General features: G+C 36.4%; 1 protein-coding gene across 2 annotated transcripts in view; it reads left to right on the top strand.

Annotated features, from left to right (window-relative positions):
* Positions 1-19,326, top strand: part of MAP3K7 (mitogen-activated protein kinase kinase kinase 7) — a 70,577-nt gene that overhangs the window by 13,914 nt on the left and 37,337 nt on the right. For both annotated transcript variants that reach the window (XM_082634296.1, XM_082634297.1), the window contains exons 3-9: positions 1,929-1,994; positions 2,483-2,528; positions 3,699-3,837; positions 11,878-12,002; positions 14,307-14,435; positions 16,672-16,802; positions 18,382-18,463. In XM_082634296.1, the coding sequence (XP_082490422.1) occupies positions 1,929-1,994; positions 2,483-2,528; positions 3,699-3,837; positions 11,878-12,002; positions 14,307-14,435; positions 16,672-16,802; positions 18,382-18,463 (718 nt within the window). The remainder of the gene's footprint in view (positions 1-1,928; positions 1,995-2,482; positions 2,529-3,698; positions 3,838-11,877; positions 12,003-14,306; positions 14,436-16,671; positions 16,803-18,381; positions 18,464-19,326) is intronic.

Raw genomic sequence — 19,326 nt, forward strand, 5'->3', positions numbered from 1 at the left:
TCTTGCCTTATTCACAGTTTCTGTTTATGGTTTATATGAGGTCATTGATCATATACTGTTGTATTGGCAGTTTCCTAAAACTAGGTAAAAATATGTGTTAAAGGCTAGCAATCCAGAGTCAAAAAGATCATAATAGCTTGGAGAAAAAAAGTTTCTCATCAAAGTTATGTATACATGTAATTTGTTGATAAATTGTCAAATGGTTCCCACGTATTCTTACTAAAAAAAGAAAACGTTAATCCCCGTACCTCCTCGCATCAAGTTTTCTGCTTCTCAGAGGCAACTACTTTGAGCTCATCCCTTAGTTTTATATGGTATCCCCCAATCCAGAGACTCACACCTTCTCTAAAGAAGGTATTATTATATTTCTATCTCTGTATTTATCTCTATATTAAATATATATCTCTATATTTAGGAAGGTATTGCACCTTCTGTAAAGAATCAACCTCTAATCTTTGAGACAGTAAAGAGGCAGTCACTAAGCTGTTTGACGTCAGGGCTGGAGGGAATCTTTGGTCTAACTTTTAAGCAATCTCTCTGCTCTTTTATTAGCTTGTATGAATAGATACCCGGTACTACCACCACTCCTCCACCTTTGGAAGGTTTGTGAGATAAACCTGGTTGCTTCTCACTTTTTCTCATTTCTTTTAGGTCTGCTCTGTCAGTTGTTGCTAGTCACTTGCTGTCCAACTTCCACAGATATGTGCTGTTTTCTCATTTCACATTCTCTTCACCCTTCTGAGTTTATGCCTTGAAAAAAGTACCTTTACCTAATTAGTGGTATTTGAGGAGGGAACAGGAATAAATGCTTGACTAATCTGCTATCTGAAGCTCAGTAGTGAATCTTAACGAGATGAAATATAATAAATAGTGATATTAATTCTATTAGGACTGAAAATCTACAAATGTTGGCTGTAGAAAAATACAGCTTTCTAAGTAGCATGTAGTAAAAAGGTTTACCTTAGTGGACTTCATATGAGCCAGCAGTATAATGTAGGTAGTAGAGAAGGAAAGGAAGAAGAAAGGGGGAGAAGAAAGAGAAGAGAGAGCAAGGCGCAGTTTGGGGGCATATGTTAATAGAAATTTGAGATGTAGAGAAAGGGGCATGAGTACAGCCAAACCCCTCACTGACCTCCATATGAATCATTGGATTGGATTGGATTGGATAAAACTGGAAGTAAGGAGACCAGCTAGGAGAAGGCTGTAGTAATTACTACAGTGGCTCAGGTTGGAATTGCTAAGGCAGTGGTAGTGGGAATGGAGAAGAGGGAGTTAACTCAAGAGATGGAAGATGGAAGGAAGAGAATGCAGATTTTAAGTCAGACCGAAGTTCAAACCCTGGCTGTACTGTTTCCTAACTCTAGGGTATTTAGCAGCTCATTTAACCTTCTCTGAGCCTTATCTTAAAGGTACCTCATCTTTAAAATGAAAATGATAATACATACCTTGCAAAGTTGTGAGGATTATGCAATATCTGTAAAGTGCCCACCAGTGCCCAGCGTAGAGTAGGTCGGCTATTCATTCAACCATCACCTTTGAAGATGATGATGATGATGATATGGCTTCTTCTGGTTTGGATAACTCAGCTCAGTGCCATCTCGGGGATGGCATCCTAACATTTCTTGGCAAAGTTAATTTCTTCTTCTAATTTGTACTTATGCCTTGTACATAACTCCTGTTATAGCACTTAGCACATTGCTTTAATTATTTGTGTACATGTCTCTCCCCCAACTAAACTGTGAGAGCTCTGGGCAGGGATTCTGTGCCATTCTGGGCAGGCACTTAGGACCACAGTGCCTGCTACATAGGAAACAGTGATTGCTGATTGATTACACTAATGTTTTATACAATGTTAAGATTTGAATGATACTGTGAGATCACTTCTTTAAAAGTTAGCACTTTTTAAAAGAAACCTTAATTTGTTACAGCTTCGGCAGTTATCCCGTGTGACCCATCCTAACATTGTAAAGCTATATGGAGCCTGCTTGAATCCAGTAAGTTTGTCACTTTTTCATTATACTCTGTCTATAAGAAATGACGTGGCAGATACGTGCAGCTATGTAGTTTATGAAGCTATTTTGATCTGTCATATTATTTCCAAAAAAAATTGTATGTGTTTCTAATCTGTTAGCAACACAATATAAGGGAATAGTTGTCTTAGGTGGTCTTATCCAGTAACCTCATCTTCTTAGGAGGCTTACAATATCCTATGACAGCACCTGTTCATTTGCACTGGAAAAAGTCACCAAAGATCTCGTGATTATGTTTTTATATACATCTCCACTCTTAGACAGTGGTCCCCTAGAAGACAAGGTCTTAGATCATAGATACCTTTTATTTCCTCCAGCACTATTCACAAAGTAGGGGACAAAAGAATGATTTTTTATGCATTTATAAAATCAAAGGTGAACTAAGTTATCTCTCAAGTTCCCTAAGATGCTATAGCTCTGTGGTTAATTATTCTGGCATATGTTTCCTTTAGGTGTGTCTTGTGATGGAATATGCTGAAGGGGGCTCCTTGTATAATGGTGAGTGTCATTAGACCTGTCTTTATCAAGTAGAGTGAAATAATTGAAAAGCTTTTAATATAAACTATAAGTTACTTAATGTTCTTCACAGTTTATCCTCAGAGTCCCAAAAGGAGGTAATTAAGAAAAGAAATCTGCTAAAGATTAAAAATGAAAAGACAAGATGCTACAACATTAGTATGTGAAATTTAGAAGTCTAAGGATATCAATCTTTTAAATTGATGGTACTCTGCATAATGTTAAAAGCATTTAAGTAAAGTCAAACTTGCTTTTTAAATAGATTTTAAAATATCTTCATACTTTTAATTTTTTCTTTTTGCCCTCTCTTAGCTTTCAGTCTCCTCTTTTAGAACTCTTTAACCACACATCCCTATTCTGCTTTATTTTGCTTTTTTCCCAAAAAATAAAATTGTGAAAACTCACTTCACAGAACATTTTTTTAAATACAGCAGGTTTTTATTAGTTATCTATTTTATACATATTAGTGTATATATGTCATTTTGATAACAATGAAAGGAAACTGTATCGTTTAGTTACCTTTATAGAACAGAGCTAACCCTTTCACTGTAAGAAACACCAAACATATTTATAAATAGTCTCTTGTCACATCATTTATATAAAATAAATTGTAGCATTTTATTTTTTTAAAGTTATTTTATATAAACTTTTACTTATATTTACTGCTCATGTGATCATCATTGTTAATGGCTATCTGATACTCCCGTGTTTTATTTGGTTGAACTATTTCTAGTTTTTAGCTATTATAGAAAGCATAATTGTAAACATCTTGATGCACATTTTGTTTCCTTCCATAGTATTTCTCTGTATCTCTCTTATAGTAGTATGTCATCACATTGCTTACAATTTATAGTATGGTGTGAAAGACTGCATCTGTCAATATGAAAAAACGTGGTAATGTATATTAATTTTACTTGAATGTATGTATAACAGTTAATGGAATCCTATTAAATGTTAGGTACTTATGTGTTAGTTATCCAGTTGAAATCATTAACTATTTCCATCTTTTTATTGGAAAAGAATGAAAAGCAGGACCGATGGGAGCATGTGTAGGAAAATACCCCGTCGTGTGTTCTGATAGTGCTTGCATTCACCTTGTGTCTTTTGTTATATGCAATAAAGTTCTTTCTAGTTTGTGCCTTTCTTTTGCAGTGCTGCATGGTGCTGAACCATTGCCATATTACACTGCTGCCCACGCGATGAGTTGGTGTTTACAGTGTTCCCAAGGAGTGGCTTATCTTCATAGCATGCAACCCAAAGCTCTAATTCACAGGGACCTGAAACCACCAAAGTAAGTTCTAATAATGTGGTGTCTCTCTCTCTTGCCATCCCCTACCCACTCCCTAATTTAAGCTGGTCGTCGCACATCAGTTTTTCTTCTCTCATTCCTTTTGGCTTGCTCAAGAATGTTTGTTTTTTATTTTTTTAAGATTGTTTACTTTTAACTCACCTTCATCATTTAGTCATTCATCTAAGCTTGCATTTTAGAATGTTGTCTTTAATGGCGTTTTTATTTTAGTTGAATTTTTATTTTTGATAACTTCTACCTTAGATTAGCGTAATTCTAGAATGTGTTCGTCTGTAAGTCCTATTTTGTGCCCACGGTATGTATTGTTTTCCCTAAATAGTTAGTTCCATGTGAGCAGAGACAAGTCTGTCTTGTTCCCCACTCTATCCCTAATAAGCACAATGTCGACATTACACAAAAATATACAGAGTGGTTATTATTTGCCTTTTCAGAGGAAGGCAAAGGGCATTGCTGGCACATCTGAGTAGAAATTGAAAATATTCTGAATTTCTCCATATTGAGGATCCTGGGACTTTGAAAGAACTTCAAAATTCCCTACATAAGTATTTTTAAAGGCTAAAACTTTGTGGATTTTTTGTTTCTGTGGGTACACAATTAAAGAAAACATACATATTTTTGTCCCCATTTCTCTCTAATTTTTTTCTTCTCTGTCCACCTGTGAGAAAGTAAAAAGTCCCCATATGCTCTTTCCCCTCTACCCCTGGCCACCACATCAGTCCTCAGATAAGAGGTATCCCCTAGGAAATCAGTCTCAAGTATTCCATTCTCTTGATGCCGGTTTAAAGCATTAAAGCATCCCTTCTGGCTATAACTTCTCACTCTCCTATCTAATCTGATACATTCTACATAGGTTTCAACTCTTGGAATCACTGTTCTCACTAGAGTACCTTATTTCCACCTCCAAGCTTAAACTGATATCCCGTTCCCCAGGTCCCTGGTCAAATAATGTTTAAGCCCTAGATTTATGATACTTTTATTTTTTTAACTTGACTCCTGAGGTGGTTGTTGCAGCTACCTGTCTTGGCTAGTAAAGAAGAAAGCACTTTTTTTTCCCCTAGTTTTGGAGATTGTGTCCTCCATACCCCACCTTTCCCCCCCCCCATTTAAAAGAGTTGAATTATCAAAGCAAACTCATGAAAATCATAGTTCTTATCCAGCAACAAATTGGCTGATTTAAAGGATACAGGCAAGTAATCAGGCACAGACAAAGCATCCTTTTCCTGGAGGAGCCAGAAACCATTAGATGCAACTCCCGAAAGTCACCCGTCTGCATTAGGGCCTTTTTGGCTTTGGAATAACTGATGAGTTATTAAACAATATACTTTAAAATATCTCACAAAAAAGTTATTTTAGTTTTTTAACACCTTTCATATTCCATAATTACACAGCTTAAACAGCTACCTCCATTCCCCATCCAACCATACCCCATAAATCCGTAAATGTTAGGTTTATTTAACCGACGTATTTAGACCAGATACATCCTACCAAAATCATCTACATATGGGGACTCTCCTTTTGATAATAAATACCATTAACATATTTAGAAGAGGTCTGGTCTGTCTAGGTCATTCATTTCTCTTTGGCATCCTTATGGTTGGACTCATCCTGTAGTGTTGCACATTTCCTGTGGGACACCCAGCATACAAATTGAGCTTTAGAATTAGAATTGATTTTTCAGAATGTACTGGGGAAAAGAAAATTCTTTGGAATGACTGTGCTTTCATATATAATTGTATATACAAATACATGTACTGTATCTTATTGTCACTGGAAAACCTTTTGATTATGTCGTCAGGAAGAGTTCCTCAGAATGGCATATAAAGAAGGGACCTGATGATGTGGTTAGGTGTTTTATACAGTATCAGCTTGCACTAGTGCCCCTGTTTTATTTATCTTTTGCAAGTTCATCCAAAGTCTTATGAGTAAAGGAGTACTAATTGTAGCAATAATAATATAAAAGTCATTCAGAAAAATTATTGTGATATTTTGAATGTACCAGGATGAAACAAGGAAGTCAGTTACAGAATTCTTATCTTGGGTTAAAAGTAGTAAGAACTTCACAACAATGAAACAAGGAAAAATTTTTTGTTTGTTGAAGTGCATGTAATTTGCATTTAACATTCTTTCCACTTAAATTATCATAGAAGTATTTGTAGCATTATGGAGGTGTGAATAGTAGTTTATCTGGCTTATCTTAGTCATGCTGGACTAAAAGAAAACTAACTTTCTAAGTAATCTCTCCAGTTAGAATTTTGTAACAGAATTATATACAAGTAATTTATTAACTGTAATTATAATGAATCCCCAACCCGATGTTGAATATTACTACAATGTGATGATGCAAATTATATTACCCATCTTTATTTCTGTTCGTCATCAAAAGCAAAACCTGAATAAGAGTATGCTACTTGGTGATTATATTTGTGTAGTTTAGCACCTAGAAGAGTTTCTGAACCTTAAGTTCAGAAAATTTTCTGGAAATCTTTTATTGGGTCATTTTAATCATGATAGGGTTATACTCTTACCACACACACATACTCTAAACATAAAAATGATTTTGGGATTGAACATTTTTAGAAACATCGTTAAAATAAGGACATTAAAAATAAGGACAGTTGTTTTCTTTCTTCTATATTGGTTTATTTTTACTTTATTTTCTTTAATTATGTATATGTTGTTATTTTTAAAAATGTAAAGTAAGTCTTTTCTGCCTCCCATTTCCGATCCTCAGAGATAAGCACTGTTTTGTTTTTTAAGCATGCATAGATTACACTATACATAATGTTGCTTTTTTCACTTACTGGGACTTCTTTTTCATATTACTGTATACAGATATTTACCTCTTTATTTTTAATGGATAAATAATATTCCTTACTACCTCTTAAGTAAAGTGAGTTATTAAAATAGAAACTCTTCTTGGCCTGATGGGCAGTCTTAGACTGGGAAGATTTAATTTATAGAGCTGTTTTTAGAAAATACAATGCTGCGGAATCAGTTGACATTTTTGTCAGGCCCTGTAAGGCCCTAAGTACCTAAATTGGTGCTTCTCAGCTTTCCCCCCTACCCCCCCACCCCCCAGAACAAAGTTATGATGTATATAACCTGAGTAAGTCTGAGAGTAGGGACAGAGCTTAAAAAGCCTTCTGGGCTTCCCTGGTGGCACAGTGGTTGAGAGTCCGCCTGCCGATGCAGGGGACACGGGTTCGTGCCCTGGTCCAGGAAGATCCCACACGCCACGGAGCGGCTGGGCCCGTGAGCCATGGCCGCTGAGCCTGCGCGTCCAGAGCCTGTGCTCCGCAACGGGAGAGGCCACAACAGTGAGAGGTCTGTGTACCGCAAAAAAAAAAAAAAAAAAAAAAAAGCCTTCTTAAGGAAAGTTGCATAAGAATTTTGCATTCGACTTCCTGTGTTATGCAGTTTGTTTTGAAGTCACTGTTAGGATGTTAAAGATACTTACAGTTGAGTAAAAATGTTGGTCCAGGGAGATGTGCTGGCTTTAACCCGGGGCTCTGTTGGCTCCCTGCCACTTATCCCAGCATACACTAATATATTGGCAAAATTTCATACCTTATTTTGAGAAGTACATGAAATTTAAGCCATGATATGTATGCATTTAAAATCTAACATCCTGTGTGTGCTCACAGGGATAGCTTGGACTCTTATACTCACATGATAAGAATTTTGACACTCCAGCAATATGGCAAACCAGATAAACTGAAAAAAGTCCTACAGCAAGCACCCAGAGATGCTACATATTACAACAGACATCCTTTTACAAGCATAGGTGATCTTACAAGAAAATAAGGGAATCATTAAGCCAAAAGATGGAGAGAACTGAACCCTGAGTGGGAAGCCAAGGGCCCTCCTGTGAGCCTCTGCCAGTATCAAGAATGTAGAGGCCCAAATTTTAACGGCTTCTGTTTAACGGGCTGCAGACCCTTTGTTGTGCACCAGGTGAGGGAGCAGAACTGAGACCTCTGCCTAAGTTCAGTATCTTGGACGGAAGAACTAAAAGAAAAGTTGACTAGAAAAAAAAAGTCCGTTTTCTGACTAGACAAGCTTTTATTTTTTAAACTGAGAGTCTCCCCTCATGCTGTTGTGAGTTTGAATTTGCTCTACTTGCCCAATCAAAAAAATCCCAACAGGACAGGTTAAAAGTGCTTTGGGATTGGTGGTGTCTCAGGACATTCAGGGTGACTAAAACTCTATTTAAAAGTCATATACTTTCAATTCAGGTCTTTAGGATTTTTCCAGATTAAGATCAATCAAATATGAAGCCACAGTAAAAATTACCACACCCATAAGGATGCAAGTTACCATGAGTAAAAGTCAGCATAAATAACACAAAATGGAATAAAACCCTCAAATAGTAAGACTCCAGATATCTGGGATTATCAAACATGGAGTATAAAATATATATGCTCAAATTATTTACAGAAATGAAGGAATTAAAATGTGCAAGGAATGAAAACTATCAACATGACCAAAAGAACTAAATAAAACATTTAGAAATAATTAAAAATTTTAAATGGCAGATATGAAATAGGTGACGAGAGATTCAGTGAGCTGTAAGATATATCTGCAGCTATCCAGAATGCAACACAGACAAATAAATGAAAAAAATGATAGGTTAAGGAACATGGGGAGAAGGAAAGGGAGGGCTAACAGCATAGAATTAGAATTCCAATAAAAGAAAATAGGATGGGGAGAGACTACTTCAAGAGGGGTTAGCCAGGAATTTTCCAAATAAAAGATATGAATTCTAAGCAGGATAAATGAAAAATCTCCCCTATGACACACCATAATGAGGCTACAGAACAGCAAAAACAGAGGGGAGATTTTTCAGTCAGCAAAGCGATTACCTGCAAAGGACTGACAGTTAGACTGAAGTATACTTTTCAATAGCAACAATGGAAGCTAGAGGGCTGGAATCGTAACTTCACAGAGCTGAGAAAAAATAGCTCTCTACTCAGAATTGTGTACCTGCCCTAAATTACATTTAAGATATTGTGAAACAAAACCTGAGTGAATTTATTGTAAGTAGACCTTCATTAAAGGTGTTTGGGGAAGAAAGAAAATGATTACATAAGGCGAGCATAAGATTCAAGAAGGAATAGTGAAATAAAATCAGTAAACATACATTAAAATAAATGTTGGCTATATAAAACAGTAGTACCTCTTTTGCATTTAAGAGAAGATGGTTGGAAGGGATTCGAAATAAAGAATTGTTTCTACTGGTTTGCAGAATAACCCACATGCCTGTAAGCCTTTTAGGTAATGATGTAGAGAGTGATTTACATTTTTAAATGTATAATTAATTTTTAATAATAATCTAGTAAAAATTATCTTTTATGCTCATGGTTCTTTTTACACTTTCAGATTGCTTTATATATTTCAGTTCTTATAGAAGTACCAAGTTGCACTGGGATATGGAAAACCTAAGACTATGAGTACCAGTTCCCTAAGAGAATCTGACAGCTGAGTATAGTAGTTGTTTTAACACTAGCTGCTGTAGCCAACGTGAGGCTTATCACAGCAGAAACTTATTTCTGACTCAGGTGAAATCCAGAACATATTCCTGTTTGACAGATGACCTTCCATATGGTCATTCAAGGGCCTAGTTAGGCTTCCTCCATCTTGTGCTTCTGCCATCCTCCAGGACTTTGGGGACCTCTGCATTCAGCCAGCAGGTACAGAGAATAAAGCTGATGTATGAGAGGTTTGTGGAGCCAGACCCATGGAGTGACCCATGTCCCTTCTACCCACATACCAGTGGCCACAACTCAATCTTAGCCACACCTACCTGCAAGAGAGGCTGGGAAATGTCTTCTGTTCTCCAGAGGAAGAAGGGATGGATTTGGTGAGCAGCTGGTCAGTCCCAGCCACATCTGCCTGTGGTTTCTACTACTCTTACCACACAGGTAGAACCACTTACTGCCCTTTGCCAGTTAAACATCTTGCAGTCACCACCTGGCTCACGGCCCAGGATCTCAGGATGCTGTGTAATCCTCTCCAGCAGGTCTGGATGCAGCTCCTCACGGTCTGGAAACAAATGAATTAGAAAGAAAAGTTATCTGTCACCCCCCACTTCACCCTTCCCAGCACACGTACACACACACAAAACGGTAGAAAAGAGGCCCATCAGTAAAAGGCTCCATTGGGAAAAGGAAACAACAGAAACATACAGCAGCTACTGGTCTGTAGCAATGAAGTCCTGCATTTTCTGGTCCCTCTGCCCTGGAGTTGTGAGAGGTTTGTCTTTTGATCAGACTCTGATCCTGCCCTAGGAGAGGAACTCCTTTTTCCATTGCTTATGACCCCTAGCTTCACCCTCTTGTAGGCTTCTCCTTGTCCATTCTCTGTAGCAGTGTCAGGAGTAGGTGTTGGGCCATATACTCTCCTCAGAAGCTGTCCAGCTTTCATAGCCTCCTTCCTGCTTCTGCGCATCTGGGGTCCTGAGGGCATTGTACGACAGTCAGAAGCTTCTTTATTCCAGGCCTGTGGTTCCGCTGGCAGTATAATTTCCTCAGACGTGGGCTTTTGATCCCCCGGGTTCCAGTCAGTTCCATGTGCCTGTGACTAATACTACCACAGTTCTTTCTTAGACAAAATGTTGAGCCTGGTTTATTTGATTCCTGGCCTCAGTGCCTTTTCTCAGCTAAATGGAGGCATCTTGAAGCCATGAAGCTGAGATGGGAAGTACTTTTCATTTGTTCTTTGCTGCAATGCTGTTAATGGGCCTTTGTGAATCTTATTTCCTGCTGTTTGGAGTCGAAGAAGTCAGCTTTTCTAGTCCTTTAAAGCCACAAATCATCACAGGAGACAAACTTTACCAAATGTTTTGCCACGTCATTACATGGATCTCTCTCTTTCCAGCTTCCGCTTTCAGTGTTCTTGCTGCCTACTGCTAAACCAATACCAAATATATTAGATTTTTGTTATAGCAACACCCATTTCAATACCATTTCTCATATTGGTTACAGTGGCGCTGTTAGATAAGCCCTGAAGTCTCATGGCTTAAAGTACAAAGTTTGTGGGCTTTGCTCGTAAAGTCCAAAGTGAATGTTCCTGATTCACATGGTGGGTCAGGATCCCAGATTCCTTCTGTCTTGTAGTTCAGAATCCTGTGCCTTCAGTGACATACGGGGAAAGGAAAAGGAGTTTATATATGTGAGAGTTCATATGGGCCGGGCTTGGAGGTGAAGTACATCACATTCTATTGACTAGAATTGTCATATAGCCATACGTAATTGCTCAGAAGGCTAAGAAATGTACCCAGAGAAGAAAGGAAATAGGGTCAGTGAACAGCTAACCAGTCTTGCTATGTTAGGCTAAAGACTCATTTCTGCTCACTGCAAAGCAGGTGAGCAAAGCAGGTTTGCAAACTTCAGGACCATCATCCACAGTAAGAAATACTTCACAATCTATCGTGTGTACATATTAATGTATATAGAACTGAAACTGAACTTTCCTGAAACAATGTTTAATCTTAGTAGTTGTGATGCACTTTGATATTTTCTATTTTATTTTTTAAATGCTGTCATAGTCTACTGAATTGGTTTTGTGATGTAGGTTTCCAGATCTGTGATCTAGAATTTTATGACTAGGTTTCTGGCTGTAGCTTGAAAAACACTGGTTAAGGTTAAGTATAGGGGGCGAACAATTTATGAAAGTATTGATATACATCCACTCCCATTTCAGGACACCATAATGTTCACTTGCTAGATGTTTTTTAAACCCCATGTTTTATTTTGGCCCAGAGAGAAGCATAGTCACGAAAAATTATGGAGATAGAGATGGAGACATCAAAATTTGGGTCTAGCAGCCTCCCTAAGAGAACTAGGTTAAGGTCAATTTTTTGCTGATATTCCTCTGTATTATTAAGCTGTTATAGGTGAGTGGGTAACATTTCACGGAAGTTGAATGGTGACATTTTGCTTAACCTTTTCTGTTTCCACAAATGTCTCTTCTTTTATTGTAGAATCAAATATTGGTCTTATAACCTTTTATTTTTTAAAACAGCTTGCTGCTGGTTGCAGGGGGGACAGTTTTAAAAATCTGTGATTTTGGTACAGCCTGTGACATTCAGACACACATGACCAATAATAAGGGGAGTGCTGCTTGGATGGCACCTGAAGTTTTTGAAGGTAAAATGGCAAAAGCATGATGTGACTGATAATCTGCCTTATTACTCCATGTAAATCCAGTGTGTTTATGGCTTTGCCCTGTTTCCATGGTTTTATTTCTGCATAGTATATAATTATAAGATATATACTAAAGTCTAAGGAGGTATTAAATAAATATAGCCTTAGATCTTGAATCTCACAGCAAGATTTAAGTTGTCTAGCACCCTCTATGAAGTTCAAGCATATGTACAGTTGATCCTCATTCTCAGGTTCCATAACTGCAAAATTGCCTACTTGTATCCTAAAATCAGTACTCATAATTCTTTCATAGTTATTCACAGGCATGCACAAAGCAGGGAAAAATTTAGTCACCCAACATACACCTTCCCAGCTGAGGTCAAACAAGGCAATGCTCTGCCCTGTTGTATCAGTTCTCATATTTTATCACTTTTGTGATGTATTTAGTGCCTCATTTTTTTTCCTTTTTTTGTGCTTTGTGTTGATGATTTCACCATTTAAAATGGCCTCTACGAGTAATATTGAAGTGCTCTCTAGTGTTCCTAAGTATCAGAAGGCTGTGATGTGTCTTACAGAGAAAATACATGTGCTAGCTAATCTTCATTCAGGCATGAATTACAGTGCTGTTGGCCATGAGTTCAATATTAATGAATCAACAATTTATATTAAATGAGGTGTTTTGAACAGAAACACACATAAAACAAGGTTATGTATTGATCAGTTGACTAAAAATGTCAACTGATCAGTATAGGAGCCCAACCCTGTAATTCCCCGAGGAGCAGATTATTCAGTGTTCACTAATTCAAGGTTCACAGCAACTTTGTAGAATAATACTGGGAATAATGAGGATCTACTGTGCTTTGTGTTGGTTTCCTAGCGATTAAGAATCAGCAGTTTAAAGTTTAAATGAGCGTGCCTTAGAAAGAATGCAAGGACCACAAGTAAAGATACTAAGGACCTTAAGTAAAGGATAAGCTTATGCTTACTTTGTTTTACGTCTCTGTGTCTTACTGAAGTTCTAAAAGACTGGTCCATAAATTGCATATGAGGTTTCTATATAAAAACATCAACTTATCTTTTAAATGAGAAAAGTTGAACTGAAGATGTGTGATTCATAGGTTAGGAAGTATGAAAGCCCATAAAATTCAGAAACATTTAGTAATCAGATTCTGATTTTGACTTATTTTTGATGAATTTAAAATTTTTTGTTCTTTGTTTTTAGCCACCAAGAGAAAAAAATTTGCTATGCAGCTGATCACTTGAGTGGAGCTATTTTGCCACAAAATTCAGTTAAAAAGTTAGTGGACAAGCAAGTGTTAAATTATATAAAATTAAATAATGCCGCCTGTTTTCAAGTTTGTATACAGAATGCATATAGTTGGCATTGTTTTAAAATTATTTGTTTATTTCATGTGCCTTTCTTTGAGTTAAAATAACACAGTTATTACTGTAGTATGGAGAGCCGTAAGATTTGTTTATACAAAAGAACCCAGAAATAAAAGTTGCTGTTAATTGTTTAGAGCAACAAAGCTCAGACTGTTGGGCTATGTAGATTTCTTCATTTCTGAAAGAGGTCAGCACCTGTAGCCCAAATCAGATTGTAAAGTCATTGTAACTCTTACAGCGCACTGCCTAGTGCCTTTGTAAAGTACATGCATAGCTATTGCTGTAATAATTGGTCACTGTTATAGTGGGTTGTTTGTGGGTTTGGGGGGTTTGTTTGTTTGGCTATTTAATTGTGCTGATTCACCAGCCAACTTAGTAATCATATAAATTTTGCTGCATAATCTGCTTACTGTAAATTTGTATTCATAGTTTTTCCTGCTTACAACTTATGTTTAAGTTTGCAAATTAATAATTTTATCTCACCAGATATTTTGAAAAGAAAATCTTAACCCTAGATTAGAAATTTTTTCTGCTTTGATAGTAGTATTATCCATCAAGAGAATGGGAGAAGAACATTTAAGATTAAGAAATTATAGAAAGGAGTGTACAAATGTTTTATACTTTGCCCCAGAGAAAATGTAAGTCTAAATAAATAAAAGATAAGGTCTGTGTTTCTTGATGAGAAGGTAAAAAATGACCAGCTTTCTAAAGTGGACTTTAGTCCATTATTAATACTTAACTCATTTTAAAAATGTATTTATTGCAAAGACTTGAGGTCTTCAGAAAGAGTAATTTCTCAGCTCTACATGTGGCATTCTCTTGTTTTTGTACATGATGCTCATTCTTAAAATTTATGAAAGCAGTTGCTTCTGTTAGTCATGTGGGAAAAAGTCTTGAAATTTTACTACCTTTTTTTTCTAGGTAGCAATTACAGTGAAAAATGTGATGTCTTCAGCTGGGGTATTATCCTCTGGGAAGTGATAACACGTCGGAAACCCTTTGATGAAATTGGTGGCCCAGCTTTCCGTATCATGTGGGCTGTTCATAATGGTTTGTGAAATTTTTTTCTTCACTATATTTTATATATTTTATTCCTATTTGGAAATTGTTTCTCCCCCAAAGAAGACCATTTATCCCTAATATTAAAATATACAATTTCTTATTACCAGTCTCCAGCCCTCCCCCCTACTCTAAAAACGGGCAAGGGCTGGGAGCAGTCCTGGCTTTGCACAAAGGTGAGAAGGTTTGCTGGCTGTGCTCATTAGGGAAAGGTCATCAGTAGACAGCCAGAGCCAACTACCTCGGTTGGCTCTCTAGAGGGGACAGAGAAGCACTGGACTGGACTCTCTTGGAAAAAATAAAATTTAAAGATTAAATTAAAATCTCTCACATGGTTGAGATAATTAGGGAGCTATTGCCTTTTTCTCCTTGGGAAGCAAGTGTCTCATTGAGGAGAGAAAGCAAAGCATAATACAGTAAGTCCCCTACATACGAACGAGTTACATTCTGAGAGCGTGTTCTTAAGTCCAATTTGTTCATAAGTCCAACAAAGTTATCCTAGGTACCCAACTAACACAGTCAGCTATGTAGTACTGTACTATAATAGGTTTATAACACTTTTCACACAAATAATACATAAAAAACACAAAAAGTAAAGAAAACATTTTAAACCTTATAGTACAGTATCTTGAAAAGTACAGTAGTCCAGTACAACAGCTGGCATACAGGGGCTGGCATCGAGTGAACAGTCAAGAAGAGTTACTGACTGGAGGAGGGAGAGGAGGTGGGAGATGGTAGAGCTGAAGGATCGTCAGCAATAGGAGACGGAGGGCAGGCTGCAATTTCACTCACGCCTGACGTTGACGGAATGCATGTTCATATCTTTGGAAGTTCACAACTTGAAGGTTCATATGTAGGGGACTTACTGTAGTAAGTGTTGTTACTTAAGCTATTCATAAAGGCAAAACACAAAGTGCTTCACAGAGTCTTTCTTTTTATCTTCTCATTCATTCTTATGAGGCTAGTACTATTATTGCCTCACTTCACAATTTTATACATTAGGGAACTGAGACCTAGAGTGGTTAAATAACTTGCCCGAGGTCACAAGGTTAGTTAAGTGGTGTTGCTGGGATTTAAATCCGGATCTTTCTGGCTCAAATGCCTATATTTTTAAGTTACATTGATTTATGGACACAGTGTCCTTTCATCCCTCCTATTCCTTTTATACCTGTAGTTACAATGTTTCTGACCGCTCATGATATTAGAATATATCCTCATTAATCAAGTTACTTCCCAGGTGCTTTGGGAAAATAAACTTTTCATGAAGGGAAATTGCTTAACCTTCTAACTTTTAACATCACTCTCTGTTGTTTAATTTCTATCACTTGATTATAATTATTCTGATTAATGGCATTTTTAACACACTGTTCCACACATGATAGAAATAAATATCTGCCTCACTATTTTGATCATTCATAGACATGTCAAGCAGTAATCTGAGTAATCTCAAGTGTGTTTACCAGTTTCCTATACTACCTTTCATTGTACTGCCTTTATTGTCATTGTAGAGAATGCTAGAGCATTGACCAGGACAGTTTGTTTTCTTTTTCTGTCAGTTGTCAGTAAATAATTGAATGTCCATGAAGTAAGGAATGAAAGAACTAACTTATTAATTGATAAATTTACAAAGATTTCATTATACTTGAGGCCTTCTTTAAGTTAGAGACCTTACTAATGATATTACAGTCTTGTTAATTACACAAAAGTTGGCAGTTTTCAGCTTGTGAAATGATTGATTCACAGCAACCCTAAGACCTGTCTTCCCACAAAAGAGCCATTTGGAGGTCAGTGAGTATAACACCATAGTTGATGACTTTTGACATATGGAAGATGATTTTTCAAACACATTTGAAATTGTTACGATAAATCTGAAAATATAGTTCAAATAAGATTACCTCAAGCCACCATTTTATTCTTAATAAAATACACATTAAGCCATTATTATTTGTTAAAAGTGTTTATAGCAAATGAAATATTATTAACTCTCAGTCATAATGTATATAAAAATTTTAATTTGGCTTCTCAAAAGGTGTAGCTTCTGCTTTATGAAAATATAATGTTAATCCAAAGGACAAAAAAATAAGGTACTTCTAGTCCTCCTAAAAAAATCTTAACTTACAAGATCTGTAAAATAAATAACACTTCAGAAATGCATATTTTAAAAAAACTTACACCATTCTTTGAGTAAATACATTCTTTTCTCCCCTCCTCTAATTTTCAATTGTAGGTACTCGACCGCCACTGATCAAAAATTTACCTAAGCCCATTGAGAGCCTGATGACTCGTTGTTGGTCTAAAGATCCTTCTCAGCGCCCTTCAATGGAGGAAATTGTGAAAATAATGACTCACTTGATGCGGGTATAATCCTTCTTTTGAGGGGCTTTGGGTTTAAGGGAATTTTATATATACTGACTTATAATGGGGTTTTAAAGTAAAGGGACAGTATTGTTCTTTTTTTGCTTTATACTTATCTGTATTTTCCACGTTAGAATGAGTGTTCTTTACTCATATAATCAGAGGAGGAAACGTTATTTTGAAAAAAAAAAAAAAAAGAACTAGTTCTTTATAATTGAAAGATGGCAAGACTAGGTTTCTGGACCTGCTTTTTCCTTCTGCTTAACTTAGTGGACAGATGTGTTTGTTTCTCGGCCTGTTGCCTTATCTGTAATGTGAGAGAAGTTGAATTAGGTGATCTCTAAAGCCTTTACAGGACTTAGGTATTTTATGGCTCTAATACTTGCTAAGTTTTAAATTTTCTTTAGTACAGATCTTTATCAAGCAGTCACTTATGTAGTGCAATAGAGAGGTTGCATTCCCAGACACATTTATCTAAGTGATTTTTACCTTTTGGTTTTTCATTGCATATTTTCAGCTTTTCATTTGCCATTAAAAAGTTAAACTTTCTTCTAGGCTCTGTAGAATTTTGGAATTAGAAGGATTGTTTTAAATGATTATTAGAATTTCCTAATCTATAAATCAAACACTTTTAGAATTATTTGAATAATTTTAGGCCTCTGGTTTTTGGTGCACTAACATCTATCAAGTGGTACCTTGACTTTAAAAAGTTTATGTACTTATGAAAGTGCTTAATTTCAGAACAATTTGCTAAGTAGAAGAATCTGTCAATCTCTTTAAATATAGATTAAGTACTTTCCTAAATGGCCAAAAATTTAGTTTTTTCATTTTATTGAAAATAACTTAGGCAAACCAGCTTGAACTAATCTGATTAAAGCTTAACTGCATATTTGGATACTAGCTATATATAGAATCCTAGGACCTGAAGATACATTCATAAGAAGACAGCTCAGATACCTTAAAACTTTGGGTTACATAAATTGTTCACGTTTTAACTGTGCTTTTATGTGCTTTGTCTAATTTGAGAAGAAAACCTTCCTTTTTTTCCCTAAATTCTAATTTTTACCCGACAAATATATCCAGTATTTTATCTCCAGTTCATAGAGGGACATTCATACTCTATCCTTGATATTTAAAATATAGGTTCTAACAAATTATGGCATACCGTTTCCATTGTCAGACTAAGTCATTTCAACAATTTGGAGATTTACATCACTGCTGTGAGACATAAATATGATGCATATAATTATGAGGAATGATACTACTGTATTTCCTATGTTCCTCTAGAGGAATATTGGCAGTTTTCTTTAAGACTATCTAGACTGTAAATAGATATGTAGGTAGATACATGGCATTGATAATAGTGGAAATTCAGAAGAGCAGCACATTGTTGTCTTTGTAAAATCAAAACCTTAGGTATTTACAAATTCAGTGTATCCCTTAGTGAAAATAAAGCAGCAATTTTTGCTACATTCAAATCTCGAAAAGGAAGTAATTCAAATGTGCCTTTCAAGTTAGTTTTCACAAGGTTTAATTTGTATTAAAGACAGTTTCAATTGTTGTTTACTTTTTATATATATAGTACTTTCCAGGCGCAGACGAGCCGTTACAATACCCGTGTCAGTATTCAGATGAAGGGCAGAGCAACTCTGCCGCCAGTACAGGTAAGTGGATAGAGTAGAACAGGAATAACCAAAAGTTTTGTGTCTCTGTTCCCATGAAATTACAATGAAGACGCAATGAATGATGTCCTCATTTGCATTTTAACTGCAGATTGACTGCAGTTTGAATTTCCAGGTGCACCCTTCTTCATGCAGGTACCCAGATTAAAGAGCTGCTGAAGACCTGTTTCCATTCTTGAAATTCTTACGCAGTTATATATAAAAAGATGGGATATCATATTGCTGTGAATGTCATTCTTTATTTGAAAAATAGTTCTTAGATACTGCTAGATCAAATAGTATCAGAAATTATTGTAAATATATATATATTATAAATATATATATCATATATATAAATATATATATGTCATATGTATATATATACATACACACATACATACATATATATATAAAACAACGTATTTCCTTTATCGTGAACACCCTACTTTTTGGTCTTTGTAGAACAATCTACAGAGACTCTTATTTAAGAAGCTGTGTTTTAGTTCAGGAGTTCCTCAGCTTCATAGTTTGTGGTCATCAAAAAAGATAGTAGAGGGACTTCCCTGGTGGTCCAGTGGTTAAGAATCCACCTTCCAATGCAGGGGATGCGGGTTCGTTCCCTGGTCAGGGAACTAAGATCCCGCATGCCGTGGGGCAACTAAGCCTGCACGCTCCAGAGCCCAAGAGCCACACCTAGAGAGTCCATGTGCCGCAGCTACTGAGCCTGCGTGCCACAACTAGAGATAAGCCCGAGCGCAGCAACAAAAGATCCCACATGCCACAACTAAGACCCGACACAGCCAAATAAATAAATAAATGTTTTTTTTTAAAAAAGCTCCCCCAGCCCACTCTCCCCACTGCCTGTA

This window comes from Mesoplodon mirus (genome assembly GCF_964341445.2).
Source record: "Mesoplodon mirus genome assembly, chromosome: 10".
Lineage (NCBI taxonomy): Eukaryota > Metazoa > Chordata > Mammalia > Artiodactyla > Ziphiidae > Mesoplodon > Mesoplodon mirus.